The following is an 18,975-nucleotide window of genomic DNA, read 5'->3' as shown; positions in this document are numbered from 1 at the left end:
ACAGGTGCCCAGGTGCGCTCATTTTTTATGAACTGCCATGGCTATTTTTCTCGCATCGAAAACAGTCATAAGTATATTTGAGAAAACCGATAATCCTTGTCAGAAATCCGCGCATAAGGCAGCGGATTAGCAGAGGAGGCGGTAAACTCAAAGACGAAACGCTGCTGGCCAGGACCTAACTTGAGGTTATGAATTAGGTCAATCGGGTCATTCCACGGCGGTCAACTAAGGGGTCAAGTACCTGGAGAGGGTTTTTATATCGCTTCCCTGAATATGTTCTCTGACCAGCGACAGTTCGTTTTTTCAACTTTCAGGGGTTGTGGAAAATGTAACAATTGGTTCTGAGTTCCAAAGGAAAATGCAGCAAATGCCCTCTGTATCGCTATCTTTCGTTATACCCATGGGTGGAGAACCTGCCCCGGCCACCCCGGCCGTGGCCGGGGTAACTTTCAGTCTACCCCGGCGCGGCCGGGGTAACTTTTCCACTCTTGTAAATCCTAAAAAAAATGTCTCCATACGAGCAAAGAAAACTCCCTCTTCGAATGTTGACTTCCATGGGCATACCATTGCAAATCAGGTAGGTATTTATGATTTACTTAACTTGCCATAATCTCCAACCCTAGGACCCGCTTGTGGTCGCCACTGCCAACTCAAATCCTGTTCACTGTTCAGTTTCGAAAATTTGGCGCGCCTTCGGCGCACTTTTTCAAAACCATTGCCCGAAGTCGGAGGCGGAGCTGCAGCATCGCTAAAATCTTACCGACTCCGACTCCGGAGTTGGAGTCGGATGGCTCAAAGCCATGCCTTGCACCTGGTTGCTTGACGATTTTTCTTTCGTTGACCTTTCAAAATCAGGTTTTGTTGAATATAAGGACCTCTTTTGGACCAGCGTTTTTATTTAAAAAAGCTGAAGAAGGCTGCTGCGTCAAAACCTGTTTTTATTTTGCACGCTATTTCAAGAGTAGGTACTCATTTGCAATACAGGACCTTGGAGCGCGTAAAATTTCGTTTCAGGCAAGATGAAAAATATCCAACCTAAAATGTGATTTCATTATATGGACTTAATGAGCAATGCCCGGAGTCGGAGCTGGAGTCGGAGATGGAAATGGAGTCGATTTTTGAAGCCGGAGTCGGGGTCGGGGTCGGAGTCACCTTAAAATCTATCGACTCCGCACTCCGCAGCCCTGTTCAGAATAGCACTGGCTGTTTATGACGATCGTTGACAACAACGTGAGCATTTCGTCTTTCCAAGGCCCTATATACCGTCTTTCCGACTATCGGTCGCCGGCCGGGGTAACTTTTTCAAACATTCTCCACCCATGGTTATACCACAGATTTATCGGTATTAACTGCCTCGGACATAGCCATCGATCATCATCCTCCAACCCAACTCCAACCCTTGCTCCAACCCAGACACTATACTACGTGGACACTATATCATTATAGAGTTCAGTGCTCCAACCCTTCAACATATGATTGCGCCAGGTTGCGCCAAAATTGCGCCAGCTTCCGACGTTACTTATTGTGTTTATAGTCGTAGCATTTTATGTTCTTTAATTTGATGACGTCATAGGACCAAACATTTCGTCTGACTTGCTCCAATGAATTTTAGGCGTACGGCTACCTGACGAATGAATTTGATTGAATTCAAATGACGACATAGAACTTATTTTGCATAACTTTTAAAAATAGCCTTTTTTATTTCATGCTTGATTTTTTAGGCGGAGTGGCAAATGGGCAAATGTTTACAAATTTTGTTTACTGTGTATTATTCAACTATGGTCGACTATACCGACCTACACACTATACTGTCAACTACTTGATGTCAGAGTTGGCCGGGGTTACGAGCTCTGCGTAGCTCAGGGTGCCTCCAGAATGTGGACTGATCATGTGACTATTACACATACAATTTGGATACTATGGTGGCCTACATGGCCCTGCCACTATGATGTTGTGTCATGTCCCCATTCGTCATTATCTTATTTTTCTTAACCCAGTTATTTTTGTTTGCAGCTAGAAAACTAACACTAACACCCTCTCAGCTACCTCAAGATCAACCTCACCTGTCCTTCCAGTCCTAGCAATCCTGTTCCCCATACTACCCCCCACTGCTCTACATCAAGTCACAAGACGTGAAGGACCGACTTTACGAGGAACGACAATTCAACTGGACGTTCTGGGCCCAACGAGGCTATACGTCCTACACCACAAGTAACCACAAGTAAGTAAGTGTATTATTCAAGGTTCTGAGCCGCGTTCTTCGGTTGTTTCGTGGTTTATTTACTAGTTATCTAATTACTGACATAGCAGACTGCGAACATAGGAGGTACGTGAAAGATAGGCAGCTTTTTGTCTAAATCATACTCTTCTAAAGTAAAAAAAAAAATCAAATCAGAGTACTGAGTAGCTAGTCCATAGATATGTCAAGTTGCTCATGTTATTCATTTTTAGTTTTGTATTTACGTGTAATTTGATAAAGCCTAATGCAATTTCATGTTTTTTGGGGAATTCAGAAGATTTACAGGTATTGGCAATACTGCTATGCTTATGTATTTTGCCTTATAAGATGAATTGCCGATGTGAAAGAAGTAGGTACCTTTAATCTTTTTAGTTTGCTAAAAATGTGTTTTTTGTTTCAATTAACTGTTTTTAAGGATAACTGATTTCCTCTGAGATAAGCGAGAAATGAATAGTAATTCTTAAACTCATTCTTGCATAAGTTGGTTAATGTCAATTTTCACCATATTTCTGTCAGGTGCTGCAATTCGCAATGCCATCACCAGCACTTAGTGACCATGAGGTTAGCAGCACGAGCTCTCCGGGTGTGACTGCGGCAGCTGCAGACTCAGTAACTGATGGTGGCGGTGATGCTCTGCCGCACAGTACGAGTGCAGATAGCCAGGTCAGCACCATCCAGGGTTGCAGTGGGTTGGGTCCAGTTCGTAATTTGATCTGGTTTGGTCATGATCACTTTGGAGCCAGGACGTGGACACTATGCTTAAACCATGACAGAGGAAAAAGAATTATGCCTACACCCTTGGTCAGCCATTTTGAAGCTTCAATAAAATTTGTTTATTGTTTATTTGTATTATGTATATTGTGTAATGTAGGTGGAAATAAATCATTGTTCATCTTGATGCTTCATTTGCATGATATTTTAGTGGGTTCTGTTTTCCCTACTCAAAAGGCCATCAGTGTTTGTGATTGTCTCGAGTGGCCTTTCTTTTCTGTATCTCGATAGCATCTTACCTCGCTTATCTTTCTAACAGCTGTCTGACCAATTCCCACTGCAGGAGGACGGCTCTGCGGACGAGGGGGACGCGGACGACTGCATCTACCCGGCGGCCGGCTATGAGTACCTGGACCACCCCGCCGACGTGCAGATCCACGCCTGGGGCACTTCGCTGACGGAGGCCTACGAGCAGGCGGCGCTGGCCATGTTCGGCTACATGACGGACCTCGACACTGTGGAGGCGTGTGACACGCAGGAGGTCACCGCCCAGGGTCACGACCTCGAGTCGCTGCTCTTCCACTTCTTGGACGAGTTCCTGTTCATGTTCTCGGCGGAGCCGTTCTTCGTCGCCAGCCACGTGGAAATTGTCGAGTTTGATCGGGTACAGTTCCGGATACGTGCCCGGGGCTACGGAGAGTCGTTTGACCTTGACAAACACCCTCAGGGCACCGAGGTCAAGGCAATCACATACTCGAACCTGCAGGTCCATGATCATGAAGACCAACACGAGGTGTTTGTTATTGTGGACATTTAGTGTTGGTTGTAGTGGGGTGGGAGGGTGGGATGGATCGCGAGGATGCGCGGTTTGCAAATTGCAAATGGCAGTTGGTGCGATGTGGATCGGATGGTTTTCGTACAGAGTATGTGGTAAGGTGTGCCTGAGACATGTCTCCGTTGTCGTTTGCTTTTTGAGTGAAATGAGTTGTTGACACTTTGACCGAGGCTCGTTGTTTTGTCGTGGCCATGACATGGTGTATCCGCTTTGCTTTGCTTTGCCTGGAGATGGTTGCGAGTCCTGCCACTTGATGTCTGATATTAGTTTCGCTTGTATTATTAGGGCGATTGGTACTTTGTTCAGGACAACTATAAGAACAGTTAATTTTTCATCTTGGAAGAGCTGTTCCCAAATTATTGTAAGCTAGGTTGATTTCTCTGCTAACAAACTTTCCCTGGAAGTTGTGCTATATATTTAACTGAAGTGGAGAAGCACTTGAAACGTGAGCCCTAAAATTGAACATCGACTTGTGAATCATGAGTTACGACTTATTTATGTTTATATGTGATTAAATGCCTATCCACAAATGGATGTGGAGTTCAAATACACGTTGACATTTTATCGTTCCTTAGCTTTCTTCATTTCGTCTTTGTCCTTCATGAGCAGTGAAGGCAGTGAACTGGTATTTGATTGGTCACCATCGGTCCCTTAACTTATCGGGGCCCGCCAACGATCCAACGCTTCTCATTTCGATAGAGGGATAGAGGGTTTTGGTGTCCCTGCACAAGCACATTTCTGAACGCGACCTGAGGTCGGTCAAGTCTTCTTCGTGTCGGATGTTTCGAGGTGTCCGAGCGGTTAACTCACTCGCTTTTAAGTTTTAACTGTATCAATGTACCTTATCAAAGCCACCATGATACAGTGAATTATGGATATAGGCCATAGCTGGGCCATAGGGTCGTAGCGTCAAGAAATCAACTTTTCTTTGCTGGGGTCGGTTCTGCAACCGACCATTCAGCCATTCGAATTAAGTCGTATAAAATGAAGGTTATTTGGCGTGTTCGCCATTGTACTGGAGCAAGGTATATAAAAAAAAAAACACTTACTGGGGTCTCTCGGTCACTTCGGTGAGCTCACCCCGCACCTGAGCTCACCCGTGGCCGCTCTATCCGGGGTGAAGGCGCGTATCAGGGGTGCGACAAACTCCAGAGCAGTCACGTACAAATCGATAAATCCCTCACTAGATGCGCAAATTATCTACCAAACAAAAACGTCTTCACACTCGCACACATTCGAACCACACCGGCTGGCGTTCTCTCGCCTCAGGCTGGGCTCACACCGCCTCCGGGTCGAGACGGGGAGATGGTCTCACACGCCGAGAGATCTACGCCTATATGCTCGTGTGGTCCGTTCGTACAGGATGAGGATCATGTCATACGACAATGTAGGCTGACACGCAACGTCTCTAGCTTTAACGAGGCCGATTCCCTCCCCGACGCTCTATCAATGTACACGAATGTTAATGCCCCGAAACTCTGTTACGACGTCCTTAGAGCCTTTATGTAGAGTCCGCCGTTTGCCGAACGTATCGTCTGTACTCATCGATTGCCGATTGCGCGTTATATGTTGCTTACAAATATCTAGGCCCGGAGCCGAGATGGTTCTGACTTTCGAGGTCCCACGGGCGGTTAGCCTGCGCCGCGCCGAATCGCTAGAGATCATTGATGGACTGAGGGTTGTTTTTAATGTATTTTATCCTGTATTGCTTGCATCGTTTTAATGTGCCAATTGCCATGTTTGCGTTTGTGTCTCTCCCCCCCCCCCCCCCGATACCCAAGGTCAATAAACGAATGAATGATCAATGAGTCGGTCTCGCCAACTCTCGTGTCTCGATTAGTGCATTTATCCACATTTGTCATTGGACGAATGATCGGATATATCCATGCTGCTTTCAACAAACCGATAGATTGATAATTATCTTATCAATCTTACTCATCAAATCAGTAGCATGTTCAGTGGCAGATCTATTTATCTGATCTCTAACCACTTTTCAATCTAATCAGGCAAAAAACAAAACCTGCATTTACCTTTACATTATAACGAGTTTTATTTACCTACCTCTTCCTGATATCCTTGAAGCGTCATTAATGTAATTAGCACGCCACAAACACAACGAAAAGGATTTCATAAGTTCAATGTTCTTTTTAGCTTGCTACCAGCATTGTGCACCGTGATCTAACACACTGATTGGTTTTGTTTCACCACCTCCTGCGAGTGCACGCTAACTTTTTGCCTAGTACCGAACACACCGAAAAAGAACCAGTAAGCAAGAAAAATGTGTTGAAAGTTATCATTATACTTGGTTGAAAAGCAGGGAGGTTGAAAGTAGTTGAAACTGAAAGCGTGAAGACGCGGGTTAATATCATAGAAATAAAGACGGTAATATCAATTTATGTGTGGAGTGTTTCACAATTTTGTTTTGGTCATTTATTGTTCCTGAGCATTTGGGTTAGGTTTTCATTTTAATTATTATATTTTAAGTCCCGCCGCCGCGTCGATTGCATTTTTTCATTTTTAACATGTTCCATGACCCTGGATCTGGGTAACATCCCTAACTGATGTTACCCAGATCCAGGGACATTCAGGCATGTTTCGTGCAAAGATCTTGGATGATGAAGTTCGTAAACGTGTGTTTGAGGGGTCAAAGTCACTGCGAGGTACTGATTTCAGTAGAGTCTACATATCTAGAGACCTTACCTACGCCCAAAGAGGTGAGCTGTATGCTCGTAGGCAGGCCAGGCGAGCTGAAGCTGGTCAGTCTGATCCGCTGCGTCCTCCGACCGCATCCTCTGCCCAACCTGTGACTGCAACCAGTGAGCAGCCCGAGCCTGTCAACCAGGGCAGCCAGGGAAACTCCCCTCCCTAGACGTTCCTGTCCCCAGAGTTCCAAGACTAACTCGCTCAACTATCCTTAGAATAGCTTCTATTAAAGGTAGTGTGCCAGCTTTCTTGGACCGTATGGAGTTAATGGCCCAGATAAGGAGAACCGGATTTTTAGAACTTATCCATACCTTCAAAACTCATGGAAACGTCTTAAATTCTTCAAATTTTGAGTACCCCAGTGCGAAATTCGCCCCGACGGGTTGTCGGTCGTACCCCAACCACATTTCACACCACTATGAACAATAAATGCACACACTGAAATCGCTATTACCGATATGCTCATCCAATCAAGTTTCGATAAACCCGTTCATCATCATCTCCTGCGGTTTCGAACACGCCTGTTAGGTGGCTTCTGATGCTCGTCGAGGTCGGAATTTCCAAATACGCGTGGTGCGTCGGGCCGCGCGCTCTGACTTCGGCCAAGAAAAATGCGTCAGCTGATCATTGTCATTTCTGCCACTTGCGTGTGGTGAAATGGGGTCATAACTTATAAGACGGCTTTTTCATATCAATTATTTTACATAAAATCATATTTCAAACCATAAATAATGTTCGACAGCCAAATAAAAGAAACAATACCAATACGGGCTTACAGTTTAAGGCTCGACATTGTGTTGTCTACGATTAGACAGCTGATAACTCATTCCTGTACGTTGTATGGTCGTAACACTATAATGACCTTTGCTTATTGTCACAAGTGCGCCGCATTCGCGATTGTTGCCCGACGCCTGTTTGCAGGTGAGCCCACTACAGTTGTTATACATATCTAAAAACCGAAAAACTTTTAGGCGAAAAAGGCACTATTCCAGGCCCATTTTTGATTTTTTTTTTGCGATATTAGGTAAAAACAGAAGCTTCTTATCCTAGGAAAAATAAAATGGGAAATCTTTCAAAGGTGGCACACTACCTTTAACATCAATGGCCTTCCATCTAAGCTTAACCTATTGAGGGAATCGGCATTGTCTGGAAAGTGGGACATTATTTGTGTCACTGAAACCCACCTCCTTCCCCAAATCCCTGATTCATTTGTCACCCTTCCTGATTATACTTTGTATCGCCACGACACCCCAGGCTCCAGGGCCAAGTACGGGGTTTGCATCTACATACGTAAGTGCATCATGACTGACTCTCTGGTGAAATCCCTTCCAAATACAATGTCGTTCCACCTCACTGCATTTTATGTGCACTGTCTGCTTGTCTACAGACCACCCTCGAATCCCCCCGAAGTCAATGACTCTATCTTGAGACTCATCTCAGAGTTCTGTTCTGACAGAGAGGTTTTCCTTGTTGGTGACTTTAACCTTCCTTCTATCAACTGGTGTGCTACTTCTCCAAAGGCCACCGGTGCTACTGACTGTTCATTTCTTGACACATTCTCTTCTTTAGGTCTCACTCAGTGGGTGAAAGAGCCTACCTATCCCCAATCTGGTAACATACTAGATCTTGTCCTGACTTCAGAAACTGATAGGGTAGGGCTGACGGAAGTCATCCCTCCTCTGCCTGGGTGCGACCACTCCCCAGTTGTGTTTGAGTATACCTTTGCTGATACTGAAACCCTCGATTGTAATAAGATTGTGAACAGACCTCACAAACATTGGCATAAAGGAAATTACCATGCCATAGCAAGTAGTCTTGAGCAAGTTGACTGGGATTATGAGTTTTCCTATCTCAGCGCTGATAAATCTTATAAGCGTTTTCTGGGCATTGTGCACAGCCTGGTCGACATATTTGTACCAGATAAAACATCTGATCCCAAACAACGACCTCCCTGGATGAAGAAGCCTCCTTCTAGTCTTATCGATCGAAGGCACACCGCTTGGCAACGTTATAAGAAGACCAGGAGCGAGTATGGCAGGCGTTCCCCTAACTCTGTCTCTGCATATGCCTCATTCCGCTTGATCAACAGCCAGTTTAGAAGTTTCACGGCCTCATGCCAAGCTGCATATGAGGAAAATCTTATGTTTATTATGTTTATATCCTTGGAAGTCATTATCTTATGACTTCCAAGAATAACCCAAAGCTTCTCCATTCGTACATCCGGAATAAAAAGGTCGGACCTCCGACCTGCGGTCGGTCCTATTTTGCTCAGCTCTGGTCGCCTTACCGATTCTCCCGAAGAAATGGTTGAGGCGTTTGCCTCCTCATTCTCGTCTGTTTTTACCAAAGACTCCGAGGAACCCTTCTCCGCATCAACATTTTGAGGGAATCATTGATAATATCACTTTCCCAGTGGAGCATGTTCTTAAGGTACTGAAATCACTTGATGGTAATTCTGCTATGGGACCTGATGATATCAACCCATTACTGCTGAAGAGTTGTGCCCCGCAACTAGCGTATCCCCTTCATTTGATATTTTCTCGTGCCATCCACGAAGGTCAGCTACCCAGTGACTGGATGTCATCCATGGTTATCCCTATATTTAAGAAGGGCGCAAGGTACGATCCTCTAAACTACCGCCCGATTAGCCTCACCTCCGTTTGCTGCAAGACCTTTGAGCGACTCCTCTGCCAACACCTAACTGATTACCTTGAATCCCACATGATCCTCTCTCCGCATCAGTTTGGTTTTCGAGCCATGAGATCCACTTCTGACCAGCTTCTACTAGTCTATGACAGCGTTTCTAAGCATGTAGATGAAGGGCGTGTTGTAGACGTAATCTTATTTGATTTTAGTAAAGCTTTCGATGTTGTAGTACACAGTCTCCTCCTCTCCAAGCTTGAGTGCTTAGGTGTCCAGGGCAGTACCTTGCAGGTCATTTTCTCGTTCCTATCTAACCGATCGATGAGCGTTTGTATTGATGGTCACCATAGTCGTGCCAGAGAAGTTCTCAGTGGCGTCCCCCAGGGGACAGTCCTGGGACCCCTCCTTTTTTTAATCTATATTAACAGTATTGGATATAACTTGTCTTGTAACTATAAAATCTTTGCCGACGACCTGAAGTTATACGCATGTGTAGATTATCCCGATAGGTCCCTCCCATCCCTGGCCACTTCCGAAGTAATCCAGCGAGATATTGATCGACTTCACTCTACTGCTGCTTCTTGGGGCTTGTTTATGAATGTAAAGAAGTGCTCAATCCTCCGTTTCTCGAGGTCCTTTACTAATGTAGTCCGCCCCACATATACCCTAGATGGCAAACCTATTCCTCATGTCCACTCTGCCTCCGACCTTGGTGTACTGGTTGATTCTGGCTTGAAATTCCACGACCATATCCGTATGGCTACTCATAAAGCTGGCGCTTTGGCCTATAGCTTCCTTAAATCCACTGTTTGTCGATCTCCAAAGTTCATGGTGTTCCTGCTCACCACTCACATACGACCAGTGCTTGAATATGCCTCTCCTGTCTGGAACTCTGGTTTTATTCAGGATTTGAGGCTATTAGAAAGAGTGCAGCGCCGATGGACTAAGCGTATTTGTGGCTTGGAGACCATGAGCTATGGTGAACGTCTACGATCCCTACGTCTCTATTCCGTCCAAGGAAGGCTACTGCGTGCAGATCTTCTACAGTACCTACTGGAAAATCTTTAACGGAAAATCTGGTATATCTCCGGCTGATTTATTTCCACAGCCGCCTCAGAATCGTACACGAGGCTATTGCCACAAAATATTTCCCTCTGCCATAAACACTGACATTAGGAAGCGCTCGTTCTCTCAAAGGTGTATTTCTGTATGGAATGCCCTCCCCGCTCAAACTGTGTGTGCTCACGATGTCAACACGTTTAAATCTATGTTAGATCGCGATATCAATGATGCTTTGTACTCTTACCCAATGTGAAAGCTCTACCTACACTTAGAACTAGGACAGTTCCAAACATTTCTCCATGCTGAACTTTTGTGCATTAAGTAATTACTTCCTGTAAATCTGTGAAGGAGACTCACTTCTCCAGTCAGTTTGTACATGTATAATCTACAGCACAAACTTCCTACTGACTGGCGCGTCTCTTAAATGCAGGGTTCCTTGTACCTTCCTCTCTCACTTTCTCCACCATTTTCCTCCCCGGACGCAAAAGGAACCCAACCAGGTAAGTCAACCAGGTAAGTCATACCATACACTTTTTATATACACTGTGTCATACACCAGTACCACAAAGTCCTGATGTATACACATCTGGAACAGCCTCCCAGAAAACGTTGTGACCGCACCTGACTTAACTAGCTTTAAGAGGGCCTTGGCCGATGAGATTCGTGACGAACTGTACCTACCAGCCTGCGGAGTAGTTGATGATGAGCAACTTCGTGTCAAATATTCTTGATTCACATGTTTTTTATCGTATGAGCTATTTATGTGGATGCTATAACTCCAGTTGCTATGTAACCCCTCTATACTCGCGAATTCTTATCTCAACTGGCGCATCCTGTGATCCTGGGTTCCCTTGCATTGACTATCCTTAGGGCTGTCAGGCTTGGTGAACCCTACCAGGTGAGAATACCAGGTGAGAATACACAGTCTACACAAACACATGATGCCAGTAAAAGTAAGTTTATGCAAGCTCTAAGTCAAAAGTTATTGCGGAAAAACTGTTTCCACAAAAACGTCTATTTTGGCTGTTTTTGCCCCTGCAGGCCAAAACGTGTTGACCTTGGGTCAAATCTGGAATATGTATGCTAGTGAAAATGCATTGAAGGAGCTATTGAATACGTTTTTCCACGGCGCTGTAGCTCTATCCGTTGCTAAGCTGTGCGCCATGTTTCATGGTAAGCTAAGCTAAACATGATGTTTCCTTTCATTTCAAGATACACGTGTCTGTCATGTGTACTTTAACCCTCGGCCGTATAGGGGTGGGTGTCGAACGGAGCCCTCCTCCTCGGTTTTTCGCGGGTTCCTCGAGAAAAAAGCGGCCAATTGCGACAAAACTTTCAGTACCCTCGCGTTAATCATTTTTACACCTAACCCTTAAAATTTCATGACCCTGACCCAAATAACCTTTGACCTGTGACCAACTTTTTGAGACCGTGTTTGTCCGAAATCGCGATTTGGCATATGTCGATTGTCGGCTCGCATTAGCCACACGTTTGCAGTCTTTTGGTGGTTTCAAGCGTTGAAGCATGTGATATGATGTTGCTCTGATGCATTAGGGTGGTTGTCAAGGTCACTTGAAGGTCAGGTCAGGTCATTGACCTTTGATGATCTCGGCTCACTTTTTAGAGTTTTACATGTTTCTAGGCTAGTTTTTTTTAGCTGAATTCGAATTTAGCAACCATTTGAATATTTACGAAGTAGTTTTGGTACCTTCCTAACATGTTACGAAGCTGTCAGAGGCAGTTGATACCTACGAATACCCAGCAGGTGACCTGACCTGACCCGACCTGGCCTAAATGCATATAGACACCTTCTTTGATCAAAACTTACAGGGTCCGGCAAAAGTCTTGTCGTATGTGGTATTCTAGTTTCTGTGTCTTCCCAGGCGCGTTTTACCCCACCCAGCGTTTTGCTTTGAACGCCATTGTGTCAGCGCATCTATTGTGCCCCGGGGTATGAGACCACGGATAACCTTAGGGTCAGCGGCTGATTGTGCCAGCCGCGAGGTCATTTGAGTAGCGAGCGAGCAGTTGAAAGGAAGGCTGAAAACACCATGGTCAAATATTACAATGTCAGACCCAGGAATCGAGCTATCGGTATGATTCAAGCGGGAATGTCGCAAAGTCAGGTCGCGAATAATGTCGGTGCCTCTCTCCGACCAGTGCAAAGGTGGTGCAAGCACTTTAAGACCGACAGGACCGTGGCTGATAGACCCCGTTCTGGCTGTCCGACCAGCTTGTCAATGGTGGCCAAGCTCGTGCTGAAGAAGGCGGTCGGAAAAAGGGATTAATCGGCGACCAAGCTTACACAACGGCTGAGTCAAAAAAAGTCATCCAGCCTCCGACAGGTCTATTTGATGCTTCTGGAAAAAAGATGGGCCAAAAAGCCTACAAAATACGAACGAGACTTAGATTAACCGAAAAGCAGGTCTATGACCGCATGAAGTTCTGCAGAAAAAACGAATAAAATAAAATAAAATAAAATAAAATAAAATAAAAAGATAAATAAACGGAAAGACTGGACCGAAGAAGACTGGAAAAAGGTACTGTTTAGTAACGAGTCCACCTTCGAGCTTTTACATCCACCAAATCGCCAGGATGATCGCATTTGGGCGTCCGACGCAGCCAGTGTGCCCACAGCTCCTTCCGTCAAATTCCCAGCGAAGTTGATGGTGTGGGGGATGATGTCGCATCAAGTGCTCAGTGAGCTGCTCCACGTCATCCCGCCCAAGACTAAGGTGGACACCAAGTATTATGTGGAGACCATCTCGGAGGAATCCTGCCTGTCTCCCATCAACAGAACTCCCAGAAACGGCTCTGTTCTGAAGCGACGGATGGTGGCTGAGAGGTCGAAAGCCATCTTAATGCAGGAAGGGGCTCCAGCGCATCACTCTGCCACAGCCCAGCAGTGGTGCTGAGACAACCTGCCGCACTTCTGGGCGAAGGAGGAGTGGCCGGGGAACAGTTCCGACCTAAATCCCATTGAAGAGCTGTGGGCGATCGTCCAGCAAGACCTCGACAAACAGAAGCCAGCAACCAACCTCGCGCAGCTGGAGACGCAACTCAAGTCTGCGTGGTCACGAATCCAGCCGTCTGTGCTCTCCAATCTCGTGGCCAGTATGCCGAACCGTGTTCGCAAGTGTTTGCTTGTCCGTGGACAATAGATTGAGCACTGAACAACTTTTTTTATTTACAATGGCTTGAGGAATGGAACGATTTTAAGACTACGTCAAGACTCTTGCCGGACCCTGTATATGATATTCGTGGTCGGCACCCCGAAAAAAAACCACAGCAGCCACACTTTTCGACGTTCTAACAGGCCCCGATTTTCCCGACTTTTCGGTTATTGACCTGACCTGGAAGGTCAACCAATGACCTAGAACCTTAAAATTGTGTATCATTGGCTTCCTCTTGTCACGGGCAACATGTCCATTTTTTCCGCGAAGCTCTAGCTCGATCAGGGGCGAAACGGCAAGAGGGGGATCCAACGGGCCCTCCCCCTTTTACGTTCGCAGCTGGCAAAACATCAATACAGACAAGGGTTAAGAAATATCGAATAGCAGTATGTGAATTTTTTGAGTCAATACTTTCAGTTAATATGTTAGAAGAGATGCCTGACAATCAACATACATTCACAGGGACCTTCTGAGTGGCTTGCCTTTGAGTTAATATCTGCTGGGATCCAGGCAGCGCTCAGTGCCAGAGCGCCGCACCTGTCAGCCGACCGCCGCTGTGCCCTGGTGGCGCCATGTGGCCGCCGGTGTACGCACACCACCACTCGTCGCGGTGCCGGCCGCCCACCAAGCCACTGGCGCCGCTCCAGTGGACCTATGAAATGCGCCGCGAGATGCAGGAAATCCTGCCGGGCCTCTACCTCGGACCGTACAGCTCTGCCAGCCGGAATCAGGTGAGATTTTGAGGTGCACCCTTGTGCTACGGGGGCTGATCATTGGTGTGTGTGCAAATTTTACCTTATTTTTAGTTGTTCGTGACAAAAAACGACCTCAGTTTTCAACTGATTTTTTTTTTTATTTATAAGTTTATTTGTTGTGAACAGTGGCGCCTCAAATTGTTTGCTCACAGCAACTCTCTCAACACTTAAATGGTTTCCTTGTGCCTATATCATCTGATTTGTGTATCATCACATGCATATCATTGTACATATGATATATCATAAATAACATGAATTCATGATTTAATGATGAAACATGATTCATGTTACCTATGGATATATCATATGATATACATGTATCATATGATCATACACCTATTCTCTTGAACGCCCAGATGCTCTCGACCGTCGACGTAATTTCACTAAATTTAGCCCAGCCCGACAACTGCGCACCGTTACCACGCCTAGCCCGGCCCGAACACCGCTTACAGCTCTCTTGCATCCACAGTTGGAACGGCTCCAGCAGACGGGCATCACACACATCGTCTGTGTCAGACGGAGCGTGGAGGCGCACCTGATTCGGCCCAACTTTCCCAACCAGTTCCAGTGAGTGGGTGTGGGAGACGGGAGTGGGCCGTGGGGGCTGAGTATCATTGGGATGTTGGGATATTGTGGTCTCAACCAGTGTGACAATGTTTAAAGCAGGTAGGTTCTCTAGGCTGATTGGGCGGAGCGAGAAAATGAATGAAAAACGTATTCCGCCCCTCTTACATGGAACGGAGCCTTATGATGCTCCTCTGACCAGGATGCCTTTGGAGGAGTGATGATATTTCATAGTTTCAGTTAATGCTTTCTCATGGTTTTCTACCTAAAGTTCTAAGTACAACTCGTGACTCAAAAGCTCCACATTCTTCTTCCCATCTCTAGCCAGGTTTATATAGCTGAACAAGACTAGCGTCATTAACCACACCCCTTTCTCCGTCCAGGTACCTGGAGGTGGAGCTGGCCGAGTCGCCCGAACTGTGGGTCCTCTCGCACGTTCCGCGCGTCACCGCCTTCCTTGACGACGCACTGTGCTCCGGCGGACGGGTGCTGGTGCACGGCAACCTGGGCGTCTCGCTCTCCGCCGCGCTCATTGTGGCCTACGTGATGCGCAGGCTCTCGCTCAATCTCTCGTGAGTAGGGAGGTGTGGTGGGGGGAGGTGGAGGTGGGCTAGGCTGGGAGGGATTGTCGCATGTGTGCTGGGTACTCTCGTTTCCTACTCCATGGGGGTAATGCTATAAAACTGGCAGGTCGATGCTTAAATATTTATACGCTACACTCTAAAGATTGATGGTCGGCTGTCAATGTCGATCTGTGGCACCTTGTGTATGTATACATTATCATTACATTTTTGTATATTACCTATTGCGCACCTAATGATTTAGGCGATATGGCCGGGACAAAATAGCTCACTCGTTTCTCCGACCTGGGGCACATCTTCTTTCTAATTATGGGAGTGTCATTATTATCTGCTTTTTTGGTGCTTGATTGGTGCTAATAAGCGTGGCTTTCCTTACGTAATATGTATCATTCACTCTCACCTCCTCTTCGACCACCTGCAGCGCTACTGGCAGTCCTTGTGACCTCCTCTCCCCTCTGTTCACCGACAGAACCTCTGACCTCCCCCTCCGCCGACAGGTCCCCTGACCTCCCTTTCCACTGACGTCCCCTGACCTCTCCCGCTCCACCGACAGACCCCCTGACCTCCCGCTCCACCGAAAGACCCCCTGACCTTCCCTTCCACCGACAGACCCCCCGACCTCCCGCTCCACCGGCAGGCCCCCTGACCTCTCCCCTTCCACCGACAGGTCCCCTGACCCTCCGCTCCACCGACAGACCCCCCGACCTCCCGCTCCACCGGCAGGCCCCCTGACCTCCCCCTCCACCGACAGACCCCTGACCTCCCCCTCCACCGACAGGTCCCCTGACCTCCCCTTCCACCGACAGGTCCCCTGACCTCCCCTTCCACCAACAGACCCCCTGACCTCCCCCTCCACCGTCAGACCCCCTGACCTCTCCCCCTCCCCCGACAGACCCCCTGACCTCCCGCTCCACCGGCAGGTCCCCTGACCTCCCCCTCCGCCGACAGACCCCCTGACCTCCCCTTCCACCGACAGACCCCCTGACCTCCCGCTCCACCGACAGACCCCCTGACCTCCCGCTCCACCGGCAGGTCCCCTGACCTCCCCCTCCGCCGACAGACCCCCTGACCTCCCCCTCCACCGGCAGACCCCCTGACCTCTCCTTCCACCGACAGGTCCCCTGACCTCTCCTTCCACCGTCCGCCGGCAGACCCCCTGACCTTCCCTTCTACCGACAGGTCCTCTGACCTCTCCCCCTCCACCGGCAGACCCTCTGACCTCTCCCTTTCCGTCCGCCGACAGGCCCTCTGACCTCCCCTTCCACGGACAGGTCCCCTGACCTCTCCCCCTCCACCGACAGGTCCCCTGACCTCCCCATGTCCGCCGGCAGCGCTGCCAGCGGGGTGGTGACGGCACGCCGTGACTGCGTCCGGCTCAGTCCCGACTTAGTGCGTCAACTGCACGAGTACGAGCCCATCTGCCGGGCTGAAAAGGCCTTCCTGGCCGGCCACGGCAGCAGCGGACGATGCCGCGCCAAACGCACCTGCGACCAGCTGGACGACGAGCCTGAGCCCATGGACATGACGTCCGCGTGAGCTAAGTGGCGCGTGAGCTACGTGCGCGTGAGCTACGTGCGCGTGAGCTACGTGCGCGTGAGCTACGTGCGCGTGAGCTACGGGCGCGTGAGCTCTTACTACGTTCGTGCGTTGTGGCTGGCGCTGGCGCGACGTGGCACCGCACGCAGCGCGGTCGGTAGCCTGTAGAGATGCCGCTCGCGCTTCGGCCGAAGCCGAAGTGACGTTTTTGTACAGGTAGGTTTTCATAGGGTCTGTGGAAGGATTTTCACATGATGTGGGGAGGGATTTTGTAGGGTTAGGAGCTGGGGTGGCGAGCTAGGTTTCGTAGAGGCTCTGACTCTCTTTGGGACGGATGATGTCGATTCCGGCATGCAGCGTCTGGCCCCGACATGCTGCAGGGCAGCAGGGGGCGTTCGCTGAGGGCACGGCAGACTATGTCGGTGCGGTGGAGCTTCCTGAGGGGACGGACGTGTCGAAGGGCGTTCTTGGGTGTTTCTACACGCTACGGCAGCAGGCCTGCCGACTACCTACACTTGTCGAAGACTGGGTCGCGATTGCGCGAATGCCACCTACATCTTGCTCCCCGTCCGGTCAGCGGTGGACTGTCGGTGCTGGCCCAGGGGGCGCCAACCGGAGCCGCCACTGTGCTTCCGCTGGTAACAAGCCGCACTGTAGGCAGAAGTCACGCATTCGCCACGCAGTGGTGTCCGCTGAGCTGACTTTTAGCGCACACAGGCGTGGACACCACCTGAGCTCCACTAGCACCAGAGCCGCTTTCACTGCCGAAATGCCGTCCAAACGGTGTGGGACGCTGTACAGACGTCGCCGAAAGTCCCTAGTGGGGATTCTAGGGGTCCTGACCCCGAGGGCTTGAGTTAGGACTCGTGCGAGTCTGGGACCCCAGCGCGGTCAGCGGGTTTAGCGAAAGCCGTCACCCTTTATCCCTAGAAGTTTGAAAGGGAATGGCGGTGGATTGGCTGCTCCGTTTGGTGCAGAACTGCAGAGCACACCGATTAGTTTGCTTTCATGGCATAGGATACCGCCTCGGCTGTTTTGTGCAACTGCATTATCATCCCTTCTCACCGTTGTTTTTCGCATTTTGTACCTTGTTCGATAGTTTTTCCCCATTTCTCGACGTTTTGGCATATACTTGGCGTAGTGTGTTGGGTTGTTTTACATCCATTGCGTTACACGTAAAAACCCACTTGGCTTAGTTTAGCTGTTACCTTTCACCGTTTATCGTTTTGTACGCCACACTTCCACAAAGCATCTTTAGATCTGATTTGTGCTTTGAGTTGACCACGTTGTATCTCGATAAGTTTTGCGACTGTACGCTGTCTCTAGCTCAGATATCATGCACATTTTCATGTTTCGCTCACCATTATCCGTAGCTGTTGATTGGCACCGTTGATCGGTTTTGCACCATCCAAAGTACCCACATTACGTAGTTACCCCACGGCAGGTATTGGCTGTACAACTCTTGTGGTCGGTGCGTGACATTGTGTGCGTCCTGTCTCCCGATGAGACGGGTTATTTATTTGCGTGGTGCGTCTCTCAGGTTGGGAGTTGGGTGAGTGGTCTGCCGCTTTTGTCAAAACGAGTGGGAGTGTTTGAGCTATGGAGGGTACGTCCTGGATGGGTGTGTCTGTAAAGAGGTCTTGTACATTTGGTGAGTGTGTGGGCTAGCCAGTTTCAGCGTGACGACTTTCAGAGTTTGTATTTTTCTACTTGTGCGTTGCGTAATACACACAATGACGACCCGTTTTATTTGCGTCTTTTATGAAGCGTATTTGCGCTGTTCAAGTTCACTGTTCAGTGCATATATTTCATTCCCGACTGCTATAGATAGATGGATGCAATCGGTAACGCACGCGATCGGCGATAGCTTGCACTACGTGATAGCTAACACACAAAGTACATCTCACTGGGGTCCTGGTTATTCCATTTCCACTCTCCCATTTTTACTGTCCCAATTGCTCAGCTCCAGGGTGACATTGCGGGCAAGGCCGTATATTATTGCGGGATGCTGTTCGAATGTGCGACCAAGGTTTACAAGGACGCCGTGGTTCTGTTTGATGTGGTGAAAAGTAAAGTTACGTGGGGAAAACGCTCCGGTTTAGTTACGTAGGGAAGACGCCTGCTACTCAATGCGGCTCGCTGCTTCAACGCTATCAGTCTAGCTCGATTCTAT

General features: G+C 48.3%; 2 protein-coding genes across 9 annotated transcripts; both read left to right on the top strand.

Moving 5' to 3' along the window:
- Nucleotides 1-2: 2 nt before the first annotated feature.
- On the top strand, nt 3-4,351 carry LOC122370643 (protein archease-like). 6 transcript variants are annotated; one of them, XM_043346421.1, is made up of 4 exons: nt 1,746-1,763; nt 2,230-2,326; nt 2,756-2,902; nt 3,294-4,351. In XM_043346421.1, exons 3-4 carry the CDS (start codon nt 2,771-2,773, stop codon nt 3,765-3,767), a joined length of 606 nt encoding a protein of 201 aa, XP_043202356.1. In that variant the 5' UTR covers nt 1,746-1,763; nt 2,230-2,326; nt 2,756-2,770; the 3' UTR covers nt 3,768-4,351. The 6 variants fall into 6 exon arrangements, with proteins under 6 accessions (XP_043202361.1, XP_043202356.1, XP_043202357.1 ...); XM_043346422.1 differs by lacking the exon at nt 2,230-2,326 and adding an exon at nt 2,014-2,221 and having other exon boundaries at nt 1,749-1,824; XM_043346423.1 differs by lacking the exons at nt 1,746-1,763; nt 2,230-2,326 and adding exons at nt 1,792-1,810; nt 2,014-2,221.
- A 1,583-nt stretch (nt 4,352-5,934) lies between these two features.
- LOC122370641 (serine/threonine/tyrosine-interacting protein-like) lies at nt 5,935-18,551 on the top strand. Of its 3 annotated transcripts, none has more exons than XM_043346414.1 (5): nt 5,935-6,167; nt 13,829-14,097; nt 14,591-14,688; nt 15,069-15,257; nt 16,598-18,551. In XM_043346414.1, the coding sequence occupies exons 2-5, from the start codon at nt 13,939-13,941 to the stop codon at nt 16,800-16,802; spliced, it is 651 nt and encodes a 216-aa protein (XP_043202349.1). In that variant the 5' UTR covers nt 5,935-6,167; nt 13,829-13,938; the 3' UTR covers nt 16,803-18,551. The 3 variants fall into 3 exon arrangements, with proteins under 3 accessions (XP_043202349.1, XP_043202351.1, XP_043202352.1); XM_043346416.1 differs by having other exon boundaries at nt 5,963-6,050; XM_043346417.1 differs by having other exon boundaries at nt 6,084-6,113.
- The last annotated feature ends 424 nt before the right edge of the window (nt 18,552-18,975 follow it).

The sequence above is a fragment of the Amphibalanus amphitrite genome, unplaced genomic scaffold (genome assembly GCF_019059575.1).
Source record: "Amphibalanus amphitrite isolate SeventyFive unplaced genomic scaffold, NRLGWU_Aamphi_draft 001153F_arrow, whole genome shotgun sequence".
Lineage (NCBI taxonomy): Eukaryota > Metazoa > Arthropoda > Thecostraca > Balanomorpha > Balanidae > Amphibalanus > Amphibalanus amphitrite.
The sequence above is the reverse complement of the archived record's forward strand: the minus strand, read 5'-3'. Positions and strand labels throughout refer to the sequence as shown.